Source organism: Tachypleus tridentatus, chromosome 13 (assembly GCF_004210375.1).
Source record: "Tachypleus tridentatus isolate NWPU-2018 chromosome 13, ASM421037v1, whole genome shotgun sequence".
Classification (NCBI taxonomy): Eukaryota; Metazoa; Arthropoda; class Merostomata; order Xiphosura; family Limulidae; genus Tachypleus; species Tachypleus tridentatus.
Genome location: NC_134837.1, coordinates 241,626,243 through 241,649,716, shown reverse-complemented (window position 1 = coordinate 241,649,716; position 23,474 = coordinate 241,626,243). Strand labels below are relative to the sequence as shown.

Here is a 23,474-nt window from a genome sequence, read left to right as displayed (position 1 = left end):
CTGGAATTCTAGGAAAGCAAAAACATGAACCAGAAAGCTGAATGCTATGTTCCTTGTGTTATGAAACATGAATAGAGTTTAGGTAGCAAAAAGCATTTACTGTGATGTAAATCACTTTTCTGACATTGACTTGTAACCTCAATAGGTATTTATTCTTCCAGACAATAAAAATTGATTATTGTCACATAATTCATGATTGCTAAAATGGTATTTTACATTGCATGCTTCTTATTTGAAAGATGAAATCTGTAAGACAAAAAAATGACATGACTGGTGAAAGACAAGGAATAAAGCTTCACATTCAACTGTGAAAGTTTTGGTAACTTTCCATTAACTTTTAGAAAGTTTATTACAATATGTTGTAATAAAAGGATTTGAACTACAAATATTACAATATGTCTTTTATCTCACAACAGAACATAAGAATATTAATATCCAAATAATTTTTTATTTGCAAAAAAAAACTATCTTAATCATGTAAATAACCTTTAATTATTTGATTTGCTTTTATAAATTTATTCAAAATCTCAGTATTTTCAAGTTTTGTTAAATACAGAACCCCATCTTACTCTACATTTTCAGTGTTTTAAAATTCCTTGAAGTTTCTTAACAATAACTTTGAAACTAAATTTTAATTAACTGCATGAAAACATTAAATGGTACAGCATTGAATTAGACTTATCTCTACCTTGTATGTTTTTATAAATTAGTAAGATGTATAAGCCTCAAATATTTAAACAGGTGACCACACTTTTTGTAATTATGAAACTTTACAATAAACCTATAGATCGTGTAAATGTATTCTGGTGACAACGTTTCCCATGTTAATTTAATCAAAAGTTTATTCTCATTTCCCTGCCTTGTCAGTCAAAATTTAATAATTGTACTGGATTGAGAAGCAGCTGAAAATAAATAATCTCACAACACGTACAACTGTTAAGTACTCTATGGTAATAGCTCTTTGAATTTGTATCAAACATACAGCTTTAATAAAAGTGCTAGTGAGCTTAGTTTTTGCATTTTTTTCGAATTACTGATAAAACATTGAAAGATCAGCAAAAACAACAAAATAATTGACACCAGAATATATATATATATCTTTTTTTTTTACATACAATAAATTTATTACACATCAGTGCTGGCAGAATACACAAAAAGCCACCTGAGGTACTTTCTAAAGGACTCTACATGACCTCAAGCTGTATTAAACAAAAATTATTTTGGTGTATAAGATTGGGTAACACAAGAATGCATCTTGTCAATGATAAATAGCTGATATTTGTTCAGTCAAATTTATGTTGAACACTTAATGAAGGTACTAATGTTGCTAGTCAAGATAATATGGTTCCTGATTTCCTGTTACATAGTTAGAAATGTTCCTTTTTTTTTTTTAATTCAGCACTATCAACAAAAGCTCAGAACACACAGCTATGATGAAAGTTCACCTGTAAATAAAACAAACTAGAAAACATGATAATAAAACTTTTATAGGAATTACCTAAAAACATTTTTTACAAAACATTATATCTTCTGAAGTAAAAGCCAAATTTTTTTATCATTTAATACCTAAAACACATTTAATAGATACAAAACTCACAAATGGTACGACATATAATTTGCTTCTTGACTGGTATTACTATAATCCATTAAGAAAGTGGATTAGAAAAACATACTGTGGAGAAAGTTTAAAAAGTGTTAGTTATGACAGTTTATAAAATTTCTAATTGAATCATACAAAGAGAAACAGGTGCATCAAATTTAGAAAAAACAAAATACAAGTACAATTACATTTCTAATCTAAAACCTACATACTTCTCCAAATTTTTTTTACAGTTATCTCAATTGTTTCAGTTTATTAATTGTATATATTCAATAATCTCATTAAACTCTTGACTAACTTTACTAAACTACCTAAATACCAGAACAGTATGTTATTAAATAACCTGTAATCTATTTTTGTTTCTTTATCTAAACTACCCTTCTGTGGTATTCCAACCCTAAACAATCGTATGTTACTATAATCAAGATTTACTGAAAAACAATTGAGAAGTACTTTCTAAAGGCACGTACAAATAAGTGTTTTTTTTATGTTAGTTACATTTTTCTGATGAATTTTGTATTATGCAAATGTCAGTATCTTAATCTTTATAAAATAATTTAATGTATTACATTATTTTAAACTTTAGCTCTAAATGAAACAAAAAATACCATCAAGTAACATTTCACTGATAACTTCAAATTCAATACTGCCAATACAGATTAAGTGCTTAGAATTTCTATGTACATTCAAATAAATGGATACTAAATATCTTTCTTAGACTTAATTTCAAAATATTAATCTAAAATTGTTTTATTTAAATCCTTAAAGAATTAAACTGAAATCAACATCTTTATATAATAATTCCTTAAAAGATTGTTGTAAAACTTTTCCAATTCCAGTTGCCTTTGCAAATCAATAAATACAAACACCTGCTAAACATTTGAAAACAAAAAAAATAACAACATCTTTGTCTGTAATTAACATGAACTCCGTACCTCACTGAACTACAAAACTGGATTAAGACACAACTGATGTACTGAAACCATAAAGAAATAGCTTCATAAAGAGGACTATACTCAAATAAAACCTCTTAACAGGGAACAAGGTCTTTTAGTAAGCCACGTTTTTCAAACATTCTAATATAATTAACCACAAAAACATACGTCCATCTTGATATAGTAATAAATTATGACAAATCCCAACTAATATTTCTAAAACCCACTGGCTTGTAGTTAACAAAGGTTATCATCACAATAATTTAAAATTTTGCCTCGCTTAAAAATATTACAAATGAATGTGATTATGTGTGTTGTGAGATATCTATTTACACACAAATACACACAAAACTCCACTTAGTTGATGTTAGAAAACTTCTAAAATCTTGACACAAGTAAGAATTATATATATTTTTAGTCTTTAACTAATTTTTTCCACTTTAACAAATGTTCAAACAGAACTAAGGAAAGTTAAACTCCATACAGACTTCGTTTTTGCTTTAAACATTGGATTCATCTAGTTTGATAAGATTCATTTGAAGTAATTTTTTTTTATTACAAAATCTTCTTCCTGCAAAAAAAATTGTAACAGACACCGATAAAAAGCTCCAAGTCAGCAATACAAACATGAAAATACAGTTTTGCAAATGTGACACCAGAAATCATGATTTTTACACAAGTTACTTAAAACAATAATAGTGATGAAATGAACAAGTTAGTAACATTTATTAGGCCAATGAGAAATAATATTTGGACAATTTTCTAATTATCAGTTATTTTATGTCTTAGGCATAGATGAAATAAGACACATAACTGCTGATTCTACATCTACATCAAATAGTGTTTTCAAATTATCTAAAAAAATGTATAATTTAATATTAAGTAAAAAACTTTCCTTGGAAAACCCTAGCTTCATTAAATAAATTTCTTGAAGAAAAAAATATAATACTTATCTATCAGAACAGTGAAATTTTCAAGAAAACAAGTTCTCATAAACTGAAGTTATTCCACATTCCAAAACACTTAGTTTACTGTAACTATGTAAGAACATAATTTCTACAATAATCCTCATGGATATAAAACCATTTAGATCTAGGACTTCTTTTTACTGTTATAGAAGAAAGCATCTTACAAAATGTAAGTATAGAAATTGCAAGCCAAAAATTAAAATGTACATGGCACAAAGCCTTCTACCATCACAAGATAAACCTGAAGATGCTAGTTATAATCAAAGACACAAAATCACATCTTAAAACAAACTTTCATTTCAATAAAACCTGAACAAGAGAATAACTAAGTTTTGTTTAACATAAAACTGTAATAAACCTTTCACATTAGTCAATATTTATAGATTACAAGTGTTGTACTGTTAAACTTCCTGATGTGCTTCAAGAACTCATTCATATCATCAATAATTTCCTGGGAACAAAAACCCAAAAATCCTTTGAAATAACCCCCCTCCAACATATGGATGACATCCAGAAATGCTTTATTTATATGCACACTTTTTAATAGACTGTTTTTAAAATAATAAAGCAGTGACTTGAAAATCAAATATTTTATTAAGGTTAAGCACTGGGATATAACTCAAGACTTGTACCACAAATATTATATATATATATATATTTTTTTTTTTATATATACAAAAAATTCCCTTTTCACTACTTGGGGTTACCAAGCATTGTGAAAGCATTACAAATGTCTGGTTATTAAGGAGCTACTTCCACAAAACAGGCACATTTACAATCCCTGACTTTTCAGCTGGAAAACATTATAAATAATAATATATCAGTTTGTTCAGAAATAATACTCAAATGTCACTGATTACAGCTCTGTCATTTGGCAAGAAATATTAATTATATGCAACTCACAAGTGTATTCCACTTAAAATGCTACTGTTTTCTTGTTCTTTAAATTTCATATATCTAGTGAAAAAATTTGTAAATTTTAAATATAACTTCTTGATTTTAATATATTTTTAAGCCTCTCTATTTCATTCAATATAATTGTGAATACTTTGATGTAAGTGCAGCAAATATTTACTAATTGCTTACTCAGATATAAACCTGGCAACATTTAAAGTTAAAAATGCAGCTTTCACTAAACCAATTACATGATATTTTATTTAAACTGATGTTTTCCTTTATAACTTATGTTTGTCACATATAGTTCAAAACTACATAATGCTAACAATAAACATGCTCCATACATATCAGGAAAATACCTAGTGAAAGGGAGTCTAAAACACACTGATAAAGCATTCTGGCCTATGTACAAGCACTCTGTATTCTTTTACATGCAATATAAACCTTTACTTACTAAGGCTTACAAGAATTTAACAAACAAAAAGATACAAGCCATAAATGGCTGGACTGGTCTAAGATGTAGACAATGTGCTGCACTGGGGAGTCGGTTAATATTTTGTTACCACTATGAGTCCAAATGTTTCTACACTGTTGCTTGTTGTCTTTAACATTTGCTCTTCTATTCTCTTGATCATCATGTTAGGCTTAGCTGCCAGTTAGTCCAGCAATTCAACAGTGTTAAAATCACGCTGTAGCTGTTGATGCTGAAGCTTGGGCAGATGATGAAGCCTCTGCACTAGATCCTGCCATGGCAACAGAATTAGCTATCTCTCCAGTCCCCATACTACCACCACCTAGACATGGGTTTCCATTACTACCAGTTTCTTCTGAATTCCCTCCTGGATTAGCCGAGGTTACAGTGTTTTGTGGATTTCCAATGTTGTTGCGAATATGGGGAGGAACAAGGATAGAGTTCAATGATGGCTGGATTCGCAGTTCTAGAAATGAAAAAACAAATCAAAACTTAAGTATATTTTGGTGGTCTAATTTCATAACAATTACTGAAATAATGAAGTCACAAATCATATAAAAATAAAAAAATACTATCATGATAATCAAATGGAAATGGGCTGTAAAAAAATAATAAAGTAGATATAATAAAAAAATACAGATATACTAAAAGAGATATAGCTACAAAAATATAATGCTGAAAACCAGATAACAGCTAAGTTCTGCATTAAAAAAAATTATGTTAATATTCTCAGCTGACTGTCATATTTTCTTTTTTACCAACTGCATCACATATCTAAAAGAAACAGATTTAAATTAAAGTGGACTACAAGTCCAAAATTAAAGAAAAGAGAAAATTGTAGAATTTAATAAGAGAAACAATATATATATATATATATATTTAAAGTTTAAATATAGTTTAAAACAAGAGTGTATTACACGTTTTTTTTTAACAAACAGTGGGATTTACCATCATATTATAATGCCCCACACCTGAAAGAGCAAGCATGTTGGATGGGAAAGGAATCAGAACCCACAACCTTCAGACTGTGAATTGAGCACTCTTACCACTTGGCAATGCCAAGCCTAATTACATACATGCATCTTGTCTTTAATTATAATTCTTATTCTTAGGTAGACACTCCTGGTAATAGCACTCTTTCAGAAAATAAAACAGGAACTTAATTTCTTTTACTGTCTTTAATAATAAAATGCAATACAATTTCTTTCAAATATATTTAAACCTAATAATATGAAAACTTACACACACACACACACACACACACACACACACATTTAACCTATTATAAACTATTCAATTTTTCAAAGTCTTGCTGTGCTAGTATTTTTGAAGAATTATATACCTGACCAATTCTGCACTCAATTGTAAAGACCAAACATTAAAAGCACTTGACTTCTGCAGTTTTTGTCAATTTTTTTTGTTCTACTAATATTTATGAATTCAGTACTACATTTATGCTAATTATTACAGTGTGATGTTAATTACTGGAAGAAATGCAAATAACAAAATATTACACATAGTAGAACAGAAATATAGTAGTATAAATATACTGAAAACAATCTGTACAAAGCTGTATAGATAGAAACTGAGTATCTTGTAGTGTTTAATAAGTTTAATTTTAACTGAAATTACATTCCCAGATTATCAATTAGCATATGCTTTTAAACAGATCCATTAATTTATACTGATTTTTAAATGTAACAATTCTAGTGCACATGCATATTAAACTTTATGTGTATGTCGCATGGCTACTAAAAAAGTTTGATTTTAAAAGCTATGCAACTTGCTAATTACACTGATTACAAAAAAAAAGTCATATAATAAAACAAACTATTTATTTATTATTTCAAGATAACTCATTTTTGACACTTAACCCTTTCATGATGAGTTACTGTAACTTGTGAAAATTGAATTGTGAATTTCACTTGTACAATAACACCCTGGGATTTCTTGACATATCTCAAAAACTGGTAAGATTTTGTTAAAGATCAAAAAGTATCTTGCACATAAAGAATGACTATTATAATTGTTTCTACTACAAACATTTATCTACTGTAGTTATTTGCAACCAACTCTTAACAAATTGAGTACAAAGTGATTTTTAAGTATAAAAATACTTTTCGTTATCTGAGTTTTTATATCTCATTTGCATTATCTCTAGAACATCCCAAAAACAATATTAAAAGTTTTTTCAAGGTAACTATTTAATTTTATTTTTCATTTTCTTTATCATATCACTAACTCTTATTATCAACATATAATGCAAAGAAATAATTATATTACAAAACAGAAAAAATACCTTTTAATCTGTTCAGAAAATCTTTTAAAGATTTTCTTTCAGTTAAATTCAGAATTTCACATACAATTAATTTTCAATATTTTATTTTCCCTTCTTATACTTTGACACTTTTTATTCACCTCAATGGTACCCTCAAGGTATATTACTATGTAATAAACAGACATGTGCAACCCTTTAGTAAAATATTCATACACCATGTAATATTGTGAGGCTTGAGAACTACTGTAAAGTACAATGTACATTTACAATATAATTAATACACAGTTAACTAAAATATAACAGTAAGATTTAAAAACACAATTTAAACTATATTTCAACTATAACACACTTACATAAGAAACTAAGTGCTATAATCAGTCAAGCAACAAATAATACCTTTCAATTACATATACTTTGTGATGACAAATGCATGCCCATTTAAAAATAAATTATATTATAGTGTAAAATTAGCTCTTTCTAATGAGTACACAAGTGTATGTAACATCTACATGTAAGCTATATAGCTCAAACAAATCTGTTGAAGGTAGGTGTGGTATCTGTCAGGAGTTGTAAAAATTCATTATTTGTTTCCACTGCAATCATTCAAAGAACTTATGAAACATACAAGTCAAAAAACTATGTAAGCATTGTAGAGTCTAGATTCTTTGCTCTCACTAGTTGATCACCATGCTTATAAATGTGATCTGAACTCAATGTAGAGAATTTAAATTACCTTTAATTTGCCACAAGTGAACTGAAATTCATTATTACTTTTTTAAGTATTCTTGACAGCAAAGAAACCACCACTGAACATGACATAAAAGCACATTGTATAATCAATGAAAAACTTTATCAAAAGTAAATTTTAAACTTTGCAATTTTTCTCATAGAAAATTTAAGAAATTTCTTTTAATTCAATCCAAAATCCCTTTAATTAACAAGCACAATGCCTGGCCCCTGTAATACTTTTTAAATTCTTTTTCTTAACCATTAAGATCAGCAATTCTAAACCATTTAACAATACATTTAACACACTTTACATGTACTGTCCCCTAATATTGGTGTAGTTCTATTTTCTTGTTGGCTACTCCAATTTCAGATCAGTCTAGCACCTGTGACATTCACTGACCCTTGAAAAAGGCATAAGTTAAGATGCCATATTGAATAAATTAACTGTTATCTGTAGCTTTTTGTCCTCTTTGTCCAGAATACAAATTAACTCACACAAAAACATATATAACACTAAGACCATATAATGAACTGTCAACACATTTTAACACTTTGTGGTTTACACTTGTCAAATCCATGTTCTGTAAAGATGGCATTGCAGGTTCTAAAAAAATGCAAGTCAAAAGAAATTAAACCAATACTGTCTTTTTAGCTACCAGTCCCAAAAAAGAACAATGATAAGGATCCAGGGATGCAAAAAAAAAACAAACTTTGATTATGACTACTTGAGAACTGTCAAGGCTCAATGGTTGCATCGAGATTTAAGTTTTTCTTTTCATACCAGTGCATGTTTAGTACAATGTTACAGTATTATAATAGTGTATTACTCACAATTTTAGACATATAACTTTTTATGCCAAACAGTGTTAATGATTACTGCCTCTACAATGCTGCATAATAGTATAATTAATTTATGTCTAGTCCTGTTTTGTATTAATTTACAACATAAAAATTCCTTGAAGATACTTCTTGTCTTTTATACATACAAATATATTTTATAGAGTATAAATGCTGGCAATGTGATTGCTTTGGTAACAAATACCTCAAAGTTACCATTCTTACATTCGCATCATTATACTACTACAGTACCTCAAATATAATACATTTCTATTGAACAGCTTCAATATACCTACTAACATTAGTTTAATACTTTAAGTGGCATGACTAATGAAATGAGTGTTGGCTAATGCAGATTTCATTGCATTAGCTATAGTGGCTAAAAGATTTATGAAGCATAAGTGAGGAGATAGATGTACATCTGTGTAACTGCCATTTTATTATTGAAGACGCTGAGTGACAAAGTAGAAAATTTTCATAGCCTATTATTAATGTGACAATAAGTTTCAAGTTACAAGTAGGTTTTAAAAGTTTTTTTTTTTAAAAAAAGACTTGAAACTAAAGAGCCATGACATATATTATGTTAATTTTGTTCAAATACACTGATAATAAATTTTGAATGCAACACAGTGAGTTACACAGAAAAGCATTCAAGGGGCATCCATTCTGGAAGGGTTAAAGAGAAGTAACAGAATGCATGACTATTTATGAAGTAGTTAAAAAGTTTTAATTTTTATTTTTTTAACTAGACTCTGTAAAAGTAGCACAATGTGATAAATTAAGTCATTCATTGATATTTTCCTTACTGATGTTTTCATGAAGTTTTAATCTGTGATGATGAAAAAACCCACTTGAAGAGAAAAATATACACATAAAAACAGCTGGTATGGGAAAAGAAAACTATTTAGAGGAGCAAACAATGTTTCGCTTTCTTCGGTCATCATCAGGTTCACAAAGAAAGAAAGAGGTAACTGACTGATAGCTGACCACATGTTTGAAGGTGGTTGTGTAATTGAGTGTAGGATTGTAGAGGGTGTGTTTAGATGTTGGATTATATTTATTAATATAGGTATAAAGGTGTTCCTTTGTATTGGTTTATTTTGGGCTTGAGTTGTTGTACAAGTAAGGCTTCTTTAATTTTGCATTTGTTTATGTTTGTTTCTTTATTTAGTATTTGGGTGTTTATGGTTATGTTGTGTTTGTTCGATTTGCAGTGTTCAAAAACATGTGAAGGTGACTTTGTGTTCTGTGAATCTGGTTTCCATTTTTACACTTGTTTCTCCAATATAAAAGTTGTGGCAGTTATCACATTGTATTTTATAAATAATGTTGGTGTTGTGTTTGTCAGTGTAGTTTTCACATAGTATAGACCTTAGTTTTGTGCCTGATTTTTAAATAAATTTGGTATTAATTGGAATGTCACATTTTGTTACTAGTTTTTGCCAAATGTTGGTTATTTTGCTGCTGATGTCGGGAATATATGGTATGCAGCAGTATATGGTTTCCAGATTTCTTAAATTGTGGGGTATATTTACTTTTGTTGGTTGATTTTGCTTTCCGTCTAGGTGTGTGCGTATAAATGCTTTCTTTGGTTTGTGGAGGAAGCTTATTGATATTGATGAAGTATTGTTTTACTTTGTACCTATCATTCCAATGCATATGAAATAGCTTTCAAGGTAATGAAAAATTATGAATAAAGTTTATTCCCTTACCATTCCAATGTGAATATGATTGTACACTTAAGGGTTAAGATGTGTTAAGTCTATATGATGCATAATTTATGTTAAAGAAAAGCTAAGAGCTTTAAATCTAAACATATACATTACAATCTTAAAAGAATACATATTTAGATTCAAGTCTAGAATTAACAACACTTTCAGTCTTATTTTGAAAAGCCATCTTTAAACTTCAAAGAAGTAAGTATTTATCTTGCAGATTTAAAAACCTGCTGAGAATCTATGAACATCTCAAAATTTCCTGTTTGGAAAAGAACTAATCACAAATTCCTGTATATGTCCCTGATTACTACTATGTTAAATTAATCTTTTGTAAAACATTGTACAAAGTATAAGATATAATTGAAAACATCAATTTAACTGATATTTTAATAATTTTGTCTCCATTAATGTAAGTGTAAAGCTACATTACTCGGCCATAAGTATAAGTATATTTTCTAACACTGCACAACAATTTTTTGAAAAGTTTTTGCTGATTGTGACAGGTACCCGGTGGGTATGCACAAATATAGTTTTGGTTTTGCTTCATCACATAGGAACTCTGAGAAATACATAGTTAACTGTTTACCTGCAATAACGTATTTAATTGCGTTTATGTTTCTAATACACTATTAAGTTCAACATAATTAAAAGTGTTTTGCTCCTGATTTTCATTTGTATTCAATGTCCAGTGCATCACGTTGCAGTGTCCAACAGTAGTCAGCAAGCACCGACAGATTCCAATTGACCTGATATTGTTTTTCCATTGTAGCAATATCCTGGTGAAACTGAAGATTTCGATGAAATGGTACGTGATGGGCAAATTTGGATGTGATTTTCTTGATCAGCAGCCATAAATTTATAAGGAACACTCAACAGTGTTCAAGAAGCAAAAACTTTGTTGTGCAGTGTTATTAGCCAGTGTAACTAAAATACTAATATTAAAGAATTTTCCTGTACTACAAATATGAGTTTGATACCTTCTATAGGTGCAATGCAGAAATAGTCCATTGTTTATATTTTTAGGCTCCATGAAGTTGAATAAAGTATCACCACAGACAAAGTGATATTTACCTTCTAATATTCATGTAGCTTTGCGTGAACTTCAAAACAAACAAACAAATTTTCTAATAAAATTGAAGGTGCGAGTCCAGTGCAATATTAGTCGTTTATTTTTGAACTTTACACAAAGCTACACAAGGGCTATCTATGCTAGCTGTCCCTTATTTAGCAGCATAAGCCTAGTGGGAGGGCAGCTTGTCACCACTATCCACCTCCAACACTTGGACTACTCTTTTGTCAATTAATAGTGAGATTGACTATCGTTTATAATGTCCCCACAGGTGGAAAGGGTTTGATGGGAATTTGAACAACCTTCATATTATGAGTCTAGCACCCTAACTGCCTGGCCAGTATTAGTCATACAAAGGGTAAGATGTGCAAATCAGAAAGATATGTGATAACTACAACTGATATCAAGTTTTTGTATAATAGCAATAATCAAAACTACCTTTTGACATTCCATTACATAGGTTTTGGTTCTTTTTTCTAATTTCATGCAAAGCTATTCAAGGGCTATCTGCGCTAGCTGTCCCTTAATTCAGCAGTGTAAGACAAGAGGGAAGGCAGCTAGCCATCACCACCCACTGCCAACTCTTTTACCAACAAATAGTAGAATTGACCGTCACATTTTAACACCCCCACAACTGAAAGGGGGAGCATGTTTGGTGTGACAGGGATTCGAACCCACAACCCTCAGATTATAAGTCGAGTGCCTTAACTACCAGCAGCCGAAAATCTATAAGGAACACGCAACAGTGTTCAAGAAGTAAAAACTTTGTTGTGCAGTGTAATTAGTGGGTTCACCTATTTCAGCCACACCCATTACTAACAGGAGCATAAAATCAAGAATACTGCCATGCAATCTCCATAGATAAACACTAGCAGTAGAATGGATCAAACTGAAGAGCTCAGTGACTTTCAACGAGACACTGTCACAGGATGCCACCTTTTCAACAAGTCAGTTCATCAAATTTCTACCCCGATCAGCTGTAAGTTCTGTTATTGTAAAGTGGAAATGCCTGGGAGCTACAACAGCTCAGCCATGAAATGGTAGGCCAAACAAGCTCACAGAACAGGACCCCCCTGAGTGCTGAGGTGTGTAAAAATCATCTATCCACAGTTGCAACACTCACCAATGAGTTCCAAATTGTCTCTGGAAGCAACGTCAGCACAATAACTGTTCATTTTGGAGCTTCATGAAATGGGTTTCCATGGCCAAGCAGCCATACACACAAACTTCGAATCACCATGTGCAAAAACAAGCATCAGGTGTAATAGTGTAAACCACAACCCCGTTGGACTCTGAAGTAGTGGAAACACATTCTCTGGAGTAATGAATCATGTTTCAGTATCTTGCAGTCTGATGAATGAATCTGGACTTGGCAGATGCCTGGAGAATGCTTCCTGCCTTAATGCATAGTGCCAACTGTAAAATTTTGCAGAGGAGGAATAATTGTCTGAGGCTGTTTTTTATGGTTTGGGCTAGGCTCTTTTGTTCCAGTGAAGGGAAATGTTAATATTACAGCTCACAGTGACATTCTGGAGAATTGTGTGCTTCCAACTTTGTGGCAACAGTTTGGGGAAGGCCCTTTTTTGTTTCAGCATGACAATGTTCCCGTGCACAAAGTGAAGTCCATAAAGACATGGTTTGCTGAGGTTGGTGTGGAAGAACTTGATTGGCCTGCACAGACCCCTGATAAACCCTATCAAACACCTTTTGGAATGAACTGGAATGCCAACTGCGAGCCAGGCCTCCTTGCTCGACATCAGTGCCTGGTCTCACTACTATTCTTGTGGCTGAATAGGAGCAAATCCCTGTAGCCATGTTCCAAAATCTAGTGAAAAGACTCCCCATAAGAGTGGAGGCTGTAATAGCCACAAAGGGAGGACCAACTCTATAATAATGCTTATGGTTTTGGAATGAGATGTTCAACAAGCACATATGTGTGTGATGGTTGGGTGTTCACATACTTTTAGCCATGTAGTGTATTTCCTCTCCTCTTCAAGACCTTGGTATATTTAATTTTCTACAGTTAAACAATATTGTAACTATTTATAATAAATCCTTTATTATCTCATGGAATTAAGTAATCGCTCAATTTCATGTATGTTTTATGTGATTAAGTATCAACTCTATTGTTAAGTACCATAAGTTCTAACTTTTAATAGTTTAAGTTACCATTCTCAGTGAAATTAAATAAAGGTGGCAATTCTCTCCCAGTAGGTAATTTTGTCCCTGGTTCACGTAATTCATCAAAAAAGGTATGAGCACATGCTTGCAGAGGAGTGATACGAGCTGATGGAGTATATTCTAGTAACTTTGCAACAAGATCAATAGCTTCAGGTGGTGTCCGAGCTCGGAATACCTAAAAAAAATTAATTTTTTGTGATAAGTGTTTAAAATAACAATTCAAACATTACAATTACAAAATGATTTTCATTCTTTTCAGTCTTCCCAATTTTCTTTTAAGTACCATATTATCTGTTTAGAAGAAACAATTGAAAACATTACTCATTACAGTTTATTCAGAAGTTTAATACTAAAACTTTTGTAAGTTTCATTTCTACAAGTCCTTTGTAATGCACACAAATAATAAATACATAATTGGAGGTGCAGCTTCCTATACACAAAGAAATACTAACCAGCTGATTGTAACCTTTTATTTCCTTTAAATAATTTGTTATAAATGATAAAAAACAGAATTACGGTTGTACAGTATTCATTTCAAAATAATTGTAGGAACAATTATGACATTTTAGAGAGTCAATTTTATCAAATAAATGCTTTATAGAAATTTAGAGTGCATATTTGAAGGAATAATTTAATTCTTTATATGTTTTCAGGTAGAACATTCTGTAAATGCAACATTACATAGTTGGACATGTAAACTACACGAGAGAGAATTTAAGAGAAACTATATTTTTACATTTAATTCACAGGGACTGAAAAAATATAAGAAACATCATTCTTTATGACATATCGTACTATAATTATGCTGTTTTTGTCAAATATCAATCCATTTTACAATGCAAATTATTATATACATTATATTTATCCTCCAGTTGTTATTGCTGTATGGATTAAGAAAATTTTATTCAGGTAATTGTGAAACGTGTACTTTCTCAACTACAGTACCTGCATAATAATCACCATAACAGGTACATAAACCTAGGTTTAAGTCGCAAGTTACTTGAGCTTCACAAAAAAATTAAAAGCATTTTTTTTCATGATAAATTATTAGCTGCATATATCACATGACAAATGAAGTAAACTTAATGATGAACAGTAAAATGATGGCAACAACAATGAACATTTGACATGTGAGAGTAACATTTAATTATTGAATGTCTTAGAATATATATATTCCATCTTCAGCTAGCGATATTGAACAGGGTAAGACATTAGGTACAAATATTTGTAATCTTGTAAACGTAAAGATGAAATAAATTTAAAGCCAAATAAACAAGAACAGGATAATGCAACAATTGTAACAATATTATACAAATAGTCAGAGCAGACTTAACTGTAGTGAAGCTGCGTTATTATTTAAGATTGTAAGTTCGTTTACAACAGACAGACTTTAACTAAAAATTCAATATTGGTTGATCCAAATGAGATGCTTTGAAATTTGTAAACAAGATAGGATGGTATTTTTTTTTTCATTGTGTGTGTGACTGATAAAGTCTGGTGGATTTTATAGTTTTTTTGTGTTTTTTTTAACCAGTTCTGTTTGATACTTCCACATGTTCACAGGCTTGCAGGTGTAAGAGGCATATAGTGCTGCCAATGTAAGTGGCATAACCACTATACATGTGTATTTATATACAATCCCGGAATGTGCAGGAGTAGGTAATAGGTCATTAGCACTGAATAGATTTTGTATTTTAAAAGGTGATTCAACTGTCATTTGTAGTTGAACTTGCAAATACAATATATTAATTATTCCTAAAATTTGTAACTTTGCTATGAAACTTTGCTTACCTAAAAAAAAAAAAAATCAATCAATCAATCTTAATGGGTATTTGTCAACAATGTATGGATTCTTTGGGAGTTAAATCTTTGAGAAAGGAACTTGTGTTAGGGCTTGAAAAAATGATGGGATAGCCATTGTTTATTAGAATTTTTGTAGGTGGTGATTTCAGTATGAACTGATCATTCCTTTTTTTGTAGACAAGCAAAGTTCCATGGCAAAGTCACAAATTTTAAGAATAATTAAAACATTTTATCCACAAATTCAACTGCAAATGAAATTTGAATCAGCTTTCAAAATACAAAATCTATTTACACCTAAGGACCTATTACCTCCCATGCAACATTCCAGGGTTGTATATAAATGCAAGTGGTGCCTATAATGTTACTTAAAATTGGCAAAACTGTATGCTACAAACACCTGCAAGCCTGAAAACATGTGGAAATATCAATCAGAACCTGTTAAAAAAATAACCAAATCCACTAGGCTCTACAATTCACACACACAGTTAAAACAATCACCACCACATCTTGATTACAAATTTCAAAGTCATCTCATCTGGATCATCCAATAATGAACTTTTACTTGGAGAAAGTTTATCTATTACAAATGAATTTACAACTTTAAATAGTAGCACAACTTCTGTAAAATTACATCTGTTCTAAATATTTGTATAATACTGTTAAATTGTTGCATTATGCTGTTCTTGTTTACTTGTTTGCCTTTTAATTTACTTCATCTTTATATTCTGTATTTTAATTACTTTTTATAAAATGTTTGAACTTTATAAATTTTGATTCCTGTTGAATAAGTCTATTGCAAACAAAATTAAGATATAAAATAATCTGGATGGAAATGGTCAAAGTAAAAAAACATGTGTAACAATCACAAATTTCATACATAATAATTAATATGACAATTAAAAATTTAATTTAAAGAAGGGATACAAGAAAATTATTCACATAAGCATACATAATTTCTCTTTGTCCTGAAAGTAACATAATACAATATACAACAACGGCACATTAAAAACCTCAAATGTTAAAAAGGATAATAAATTCTCCAAAACACATTCCAGTAATTAAAAATTATCTAGAAAATAAACAATATAAATCAAGACAAAAGTGGTTTGTAGAAAACTACTACCTTTTGCCAAGGATGGGCCTTGATTTGAGGAAACTTAAATTCTGTGTAGTTGCGGTTCATCTCCCTGATTTGTTCCTTGGTGGGAGTACCAAGAACCTTGATAATCTCTACCAACTGGTCCACCCCACTGTCACCAGGAAAGATAGGCTGACCAAGTAATAGTTCTGCAAGAACACATCCTGCTGACCAGACATCTGAATAAAAAGAACACCACAGACTTTACTAAGCAATATATTTATAAGCTCACAGACCAAACCTGATTACAAGCAACAGAAAGATAGACAGACTGCACTGTTCTGCATTTTGTAAATATAGTAGCATGTAAAGTCTATACAAAAATATAAAACAAGGCATTTCATACATATGTAGACTTTACCACTAAAATATTTTGGTTCTTTAACTAGCCATTTAATTCCTCATCATTTTTTTTTTTTTAAGACTGTATTACACCATTTAAAATAAAAAATCTGTATGTATGTATGTATGTATGTATGTATAACTGATATAGGTAAGTAACCAAATGAAGATGAAACAGTATTTATAACAATGTTCAAGAAGCATGTGTATATTTTATATAAAAAAATTCTCAGAACAGAACAGACTAAGTTAATATTTTTCATGTAACATACCCAGAGAGTGAAAGTTCTATCATCCCAGGCACAGAACAAGAAACTTAAAACATTTAACAAGTAGTGTTATCTTGATATTTTACCTGGTGTGAAAACAGGCTACCTACAAATTACCTACAATAAGGCTAATTTAGAAGAAACACCTTCTATAAGCATTTAATTTTAACAGAAAAAAAAGGTGAAATTTTCCTAAAATCCACAGCAGTTGACGAACAGGATTTGTAAGGTGATGTTAGAATTCCACACCTCCACCCATGTGACTTGAATATACATTCAACAGTATGCGAATACACAGTAATCAAAGATTTACAAATATATTAGTATATTTTATATTTGATAAAAAATAATGCGAGTTATTACACAAAACTGTTTCAAATTCTGACAACAATTATAACAATTAAGAATGGAAAATGGTTGTAAAATCATGTTTATGATTGGTTAAACAACAACCTGATGATAAATTGCTGATTAATTAAACATACTTGGTTAATTATTTTAATTTTTTTTAATTATCCTGTTTTTGTTGCTGTGGGATACAGCACTACTGTCATTATAATATGATCAAGATCCACTCATTAGCCAATTAAAAGGTGCTTGTGCAAATGGACTTTTATACATCACTGTATGATAAATGGAAATTGCTTTCACACAGATGATTTTCAATTATTTATCTTAAAGTTTATCAACCTTTACAAGTTACCATTATCAAGGTCTTTCCTTGCAGTGAAGTACATATTTTTAAAAGCTTTGTTTTAAAGGAAAAAGGCAAACTGATGTACTTTCAAGGTTTACAAACATCTATGTAAGCCCTGTAGAGTTCAACAATTTATTCACAGTTTTAGTCATTTTAAACTATTTCATCTACCACAAATATAATTTTACAATATTTCATGTTATAATGATTAGATGTTAACTTAAGTTGCTTAAAAATACAATTTTCTGAAACTCTTAATGCAAATTCAATATACTCAATAGAAATGTTTTCAGAAAGGCTATTTCACATCAGCAAATCAATTCTCCTAACAATTTTCATTTTTTAATCAACTTAGTATTTTCTTGAACAATATAATACATTTATTGACAGCAAAATATGGAATTTAGTATATGAAACCTAGTACACTAATCAACCAACCAAAGTAATTAAAGTTCATTCACTCTGAGACCAACATCAATCTTTAAAGAACACTAGACAATCACAAAGACATGCTCATATTATTAAAACAAGATTATCAGCCTCCTTACCTATCATTGTTGTATAGTCAGTAGCACCAAATATCAGTTCCGGTGCTCGGTAGTAACGTGAGCAAATGTATGAAACATTTGGTTCACCTTTAATTAGGTTCTTAGCACTAAAATAAAAAAAAACTTAAATGTTAGTTCTTGACACATAAAATTATTTCATGAAAGAGTTTAACAAACAAATTAACAATATATAACAGTTAATTCAAAACAGTATGGCTATTTATATTTCATTTTCTGAAATAAAATTTGAATAATCTTCAAATGTTGTCTCTCAACGTGTTAATATTTTTCATCATTCTGAAGCAACTATGACAACACTGCCTACTTATCTAGATTTTTTTTTACTCAACAGAAGCAAATCAATAATTATTTATAATTACAACTATTATTTTATGTTAAAAGAAAATGAACATACTTATAAACTTACCAAAACAAAAACATGAAAACCTCACATTGAACTTGGTATAAACCACATACAGCATTTGCCAATCACCCCACCCACATATGGTGATTATTTATAAGATAGTACATATATGTTAATATGAACTTTATGAATGTTTGTAACTCATCAATTTATCAGCTTGCAGATGTAGCCTTCATTTATCATTTCTACAGATGTGTGTATTGAAGAAGGTGTTATCTCCAACAAGAATATATTGAAGGTCATAGGAAGCAGTAAGGCCAGTCAAGCCATGACCTGACCAATTTTCATGGCATATAAAACTACAACTCGTATTAAAACCTGCTTCTTTTAATTAAATACATAATTTTGTGTATGTAATATCTGTAGTTAAAATGGCTGAAGATTCAATATCATAGCATTAAATTTTCAAACATTTTCTCACGGGGCATATCCCCAGATATCAACAAAAATAGCATGTTTTGTATTCTGATATTGTATTTTGCAGGTATCACTAGATGATGTATACAAAACATTCTTAAAAACTCAAATATTAGTGTAAATTACAAATATGGTAATGGAAGAAAGCTCAAACTATTATTAACTCTTGCGACGGGTCACAGGCAATGTTATTGTTTGTTGACTTGCATTCAAAATTTTATTGAACTACTGTTTTATGAATTTATGTCAATAAATCTGGAATCAAACTGTAGTTTATAATTCAAACTTTAATATTAACAATGAGTTACTTTATTAATTTCAAAATAAATATTATGAAAATACATCTAAATATAGATTTTATTGAGTCATGTGGTATATTGAATGCAGCACTTTAAAATTAGATGTTTGTGACATCAAAATAACAAGTCTATAGTTTTATACAAATTAGGAACTCAAATTACTAATATTAACAAGCTAGAATATAAAATAAAAACCTCATACCCTTTTATTTTGCTGTATTTAACTTGTGTACCAAACCAAATACCATGGCTCCATTCATCTCTTTCCATTTTTTGAAACAATTTCTTATATACTCTTACTACAGTATACAAGATGTGTAACCAAACAACAGCTTAGAACATCTCTAGTGTTTTATTTCAGCCATTCTGATCTGTGAAATGGCTACCATGTTCTTTCGATCCAAGTTTTCAAAGAGGTAGGTGTCTTTAGTCTGCTCAAAGTTTCACATTTTTTAAAATCTAAATACATCTTAGTTATTTATGATACTTTGTTTGTTCAACTGTATATATAAAATGTAAAAAAATTTTTTGATATCGTCCATGTGTGAAATTCTAAAAGGCTTAGCAACCTACGTTCAACAACAACTGGATATAAAGGTCTTAGTGAGAAGAGATAATTGTTTGCTTTTCTTGATGTATTGCTCTATATTTTAAGAAATATAAGTCTAATAATTTATTTCTAAATAATAATAATAACCTGTAATCTATATATAATGTATAATAATTGAAAAGAGAATGTATATTACAAAATACTAGTCCATTAAAACAATCACGACAGTGAAGACTAGAGTTCAGTTTTATATTACTGGATATATACCTAAGGAGTACTCATCCACTGCATTAATACAAGTTATGTAATGTTAGCTGGGCATGACTGGAAGGTCAATACAATAAATTAATAAATATATATGTTTATGTAATGTTAAGATCAATATAATAAAACAGTAAAATATATATACGTTCACATGTAGTGTTATGAGACTAAGTTACTTCTTAAACTAAACGTTTGTATTTTCATTTACTTTCTAATTTTTTTACAATAGTTATGAGTATAGAAAATAACAAAATATAAAATCTTACTGAAAACAAATGTTTGAAATGTTTTTAGGTTTTATATATTATGCAAATAATATTTGAGATTCTTGGGAAGAATAGCTTTTTAATCAAAACATGAAATCACTTTTCACTCAGACTAATAATGAAAGACTATTTTCACAAATCTTTAGTAAAAATATTTCATTAAAAAGCCTACCAAATTTTGTGAAGATACATATATGGTATCAAAACTTGTAGTGCAAATACTTAGTGTGCAAATATGTAGGTGAACTCATGTATATTATACCAAAAATGTAGCCAAAGGGTGAATGTAAATTATCTCAGGACATGTCACCTGGCATATAGGAATAATTCCAATAGTGATCTGTCCAGTAACTCAGTTTTAAGAACAGGTGGTTAAAGTCACCCTAAGATAAGAAAAATGTTGATCCAGAACAATCATGTAGCTGTACATAAACCTATGCAATGCAGAGAGAACCAAATAAAAAAAACTCAACTGGAAAATGGGGCATTTTCTTGTCATTAAACACTAGGCTATGCAATGGGTCTATGCTGTGCCCATCACAGTTATTGAAACATGGTTTGTGTTATTTTGAGTTTCATTTTTACATTTGATTAGTGCAGAGAAACTTGTTTGATCATTCTGTAGGCTACTTAGAATAAGATCTAAATCTACAGCAGATGTACAATACTTTTTTATGAGAACATGTAACTAAAATCATGAAAAGTTCAGATATTTGCAAAAGCCAATGTTGAAATTAGGATTTGAAATTATATATGAACAGATCTTGTTGAGTGAGTTCTAAAAAAAAATAAATATAGTTTTACATTTTTTTCTGTTATCTAATAAAAGATATTACAAATTAACATTTTCAAGGGGAACTTTTTTTTTTGTTCACCCCCTGCAATTGTGGACTATAAATAGTTTGTTGGAGAAGTGGACCTAAGTGACGAACAATTAAGTTACCATTCTACTGCACAAAGGACTATAAATTGGAATTGAAAAAAATTTTTTTTGACTTGACGGTTGTAAATGCTTACATTTTGTACAAGCTATAGACCAATCAGCCGGCATTATCCCAGAAGGCCTTCAGAATGGACCTGGTCACAGCTCATATTGAGCCTCAACTTCAAAAAAGACCAGGCCCATCTGGTATATCACTCTCTACAACTGTACAAGACTCATGATTTCTGAAACTTACTCTTGGCAGGCTCTTCTCTACACTTGCTGACACAAGTGTAGGGAAAAAAGTGAACAGAAAAAAGATGCAGAATGTGTCTCCCTAGAAATAAAAGTACTTACAAAATGTAAAATGTGTACAATTTCTTTGTATGAAACACTTTGAAGAGTATCACACCAACGTTAGTCTTAAAAAAAGTTAAGACTATGTACAAGGTCTGTCTGCCATTTTCCTTTATAAGCAGTTTTTCATTTTCTAAAATAAAAAATTAACAAATCTTAGCAGCATTTTAGCTTGGTTTTTCACTTTAATATTTCTGTAAATTTTGTTAGTATTCATACACTTACATGTAAAATAGTGATGCTCTCTTTCACATGTCAAAATCAGTTCATAATGCTATACTGTATATATTATCATAAGTTTGGTTTTTGCAGTTTTCTTAAGTGTTTGTAATAAAAATACATATCTATAAGTTTCCATTCATTCATAAAGTTTTCCTATGCACAACTTTATGTATTTGTTTTGATTCATACAGTTTGAAATTGTATTATTTCTTTTAGGCATGTATTATAATGCTATCATTAGTATGGCTTTTACAGTTTTCTAAAATGTTTGCAATAAAAATACATGTCTATAAATTTCCCTTTAATCACAAAGTTTCTTCTGTGCACAATCTTGTGTATTTGGTATTGGTTCATGCAGTTTGAAACTGCATTATTCCTTTAAGATATGTATTATAATTTTATACTGTATATGTTATTACTGGTATGGCCTTTTATAGTTTTCTAAAACGTTTGTAGTAAAGTACATGCCTCTCAATTTCCAGTCACTCTTACATACAGTTTTTTCTTTGCACAACTTTGTGCATTTGTTTTTGATTTATGGAATTTGTATGTGCATTATTCCTTTCAGACATATATAAACAGTTTTATTCTGTTCTGAGTTTTATGTATGTGTTCTTGATCCAAACAATTTGTAAATCTATTTTTCATTTTAGGCATAAATTTGTGTACAATATTATTTCCCTATATTTTTAAAATACTTTTCCACATGTTATGAATAAACTTATTTAAGAAAGCTAAGTTTCAATTGTTGTAAAATTTGGTTCTAACTTACTTCAGTTCAGACAATTAGAATAACAAAATCAGTAGGTGTAACTATGTACTGGCCTACAAAACACAAATGTAACTACAGTACAAATATACTGAAAATTACAGTGATATTTTGCACATGTATATAAATATATATATTATTTACTCATAAATGTTTAAAGTTTAGCTCTATTTCCTAAAATGTAGAAATTAAATGAAGAATATACTGAAAAACAAAGATAGAGTAAGTAACCATGTTAAAAAATGCTGCTCTCGTGCATCAAATATGCTAGACTTCACCATAAGTCTTGTTTATTCTTCTGTGTGGAATGTGTAGAAATAACTTTTATAGGCTTCAAATATTAATTTTTGAAAACTAAAAAATCATCAAATTACTCTTAGTACACTCACAAAATGCCTGTAATTTATCTGTCTTTAAATAAACTATATGTGGTTAAAAAAATATCCCATTCTGAGCAATGACTTATTTCTCAACACTCAACAGTTTTGTCAAAATTACTATTT

At 29.9% G+C, this 23,474-nt stretch overlaps 1 protein-coding gene across 2 annotated transcripts in view; it reads right to left on the bottom strand.

The window, feature by feature from the left end:
* Positions 1–1,099: 1,099 nt before the first annotated feature.
* LOC143240578 (glycogen synthase kinase-3 beta-like) overlaps positions 1,100–23,474 on the bottom strand; it is a 61,412-nt gene continuing 39,037 nt past the window's right edge. For both annotated transcript variants that reach the window (XM_076483242.1, XM_076483241.1), the window contains 4 exons: positions 18,482–18,588; positions 16,611–16,804; positions 13,673–13,859; positions 1,100–5,338 (listed from right to left, as the gene is read on the bottom strand). In XM_076483242.1, coding sequence (XP_076339357.1) covers positions 5,085–5,338; positions 13,673–13,859; positions 16,611–16,804; positions 18,482–18,588 — 742 coding nt within the window. In that variant the 3' untranslated portion in view covers positions 1,100–5,084. The remainder of the gene's footprint in view (positions 5,339–13,672; positions 13,860–16,610; positions 16,805–18,481; positions 18,589–23,474) is intronic.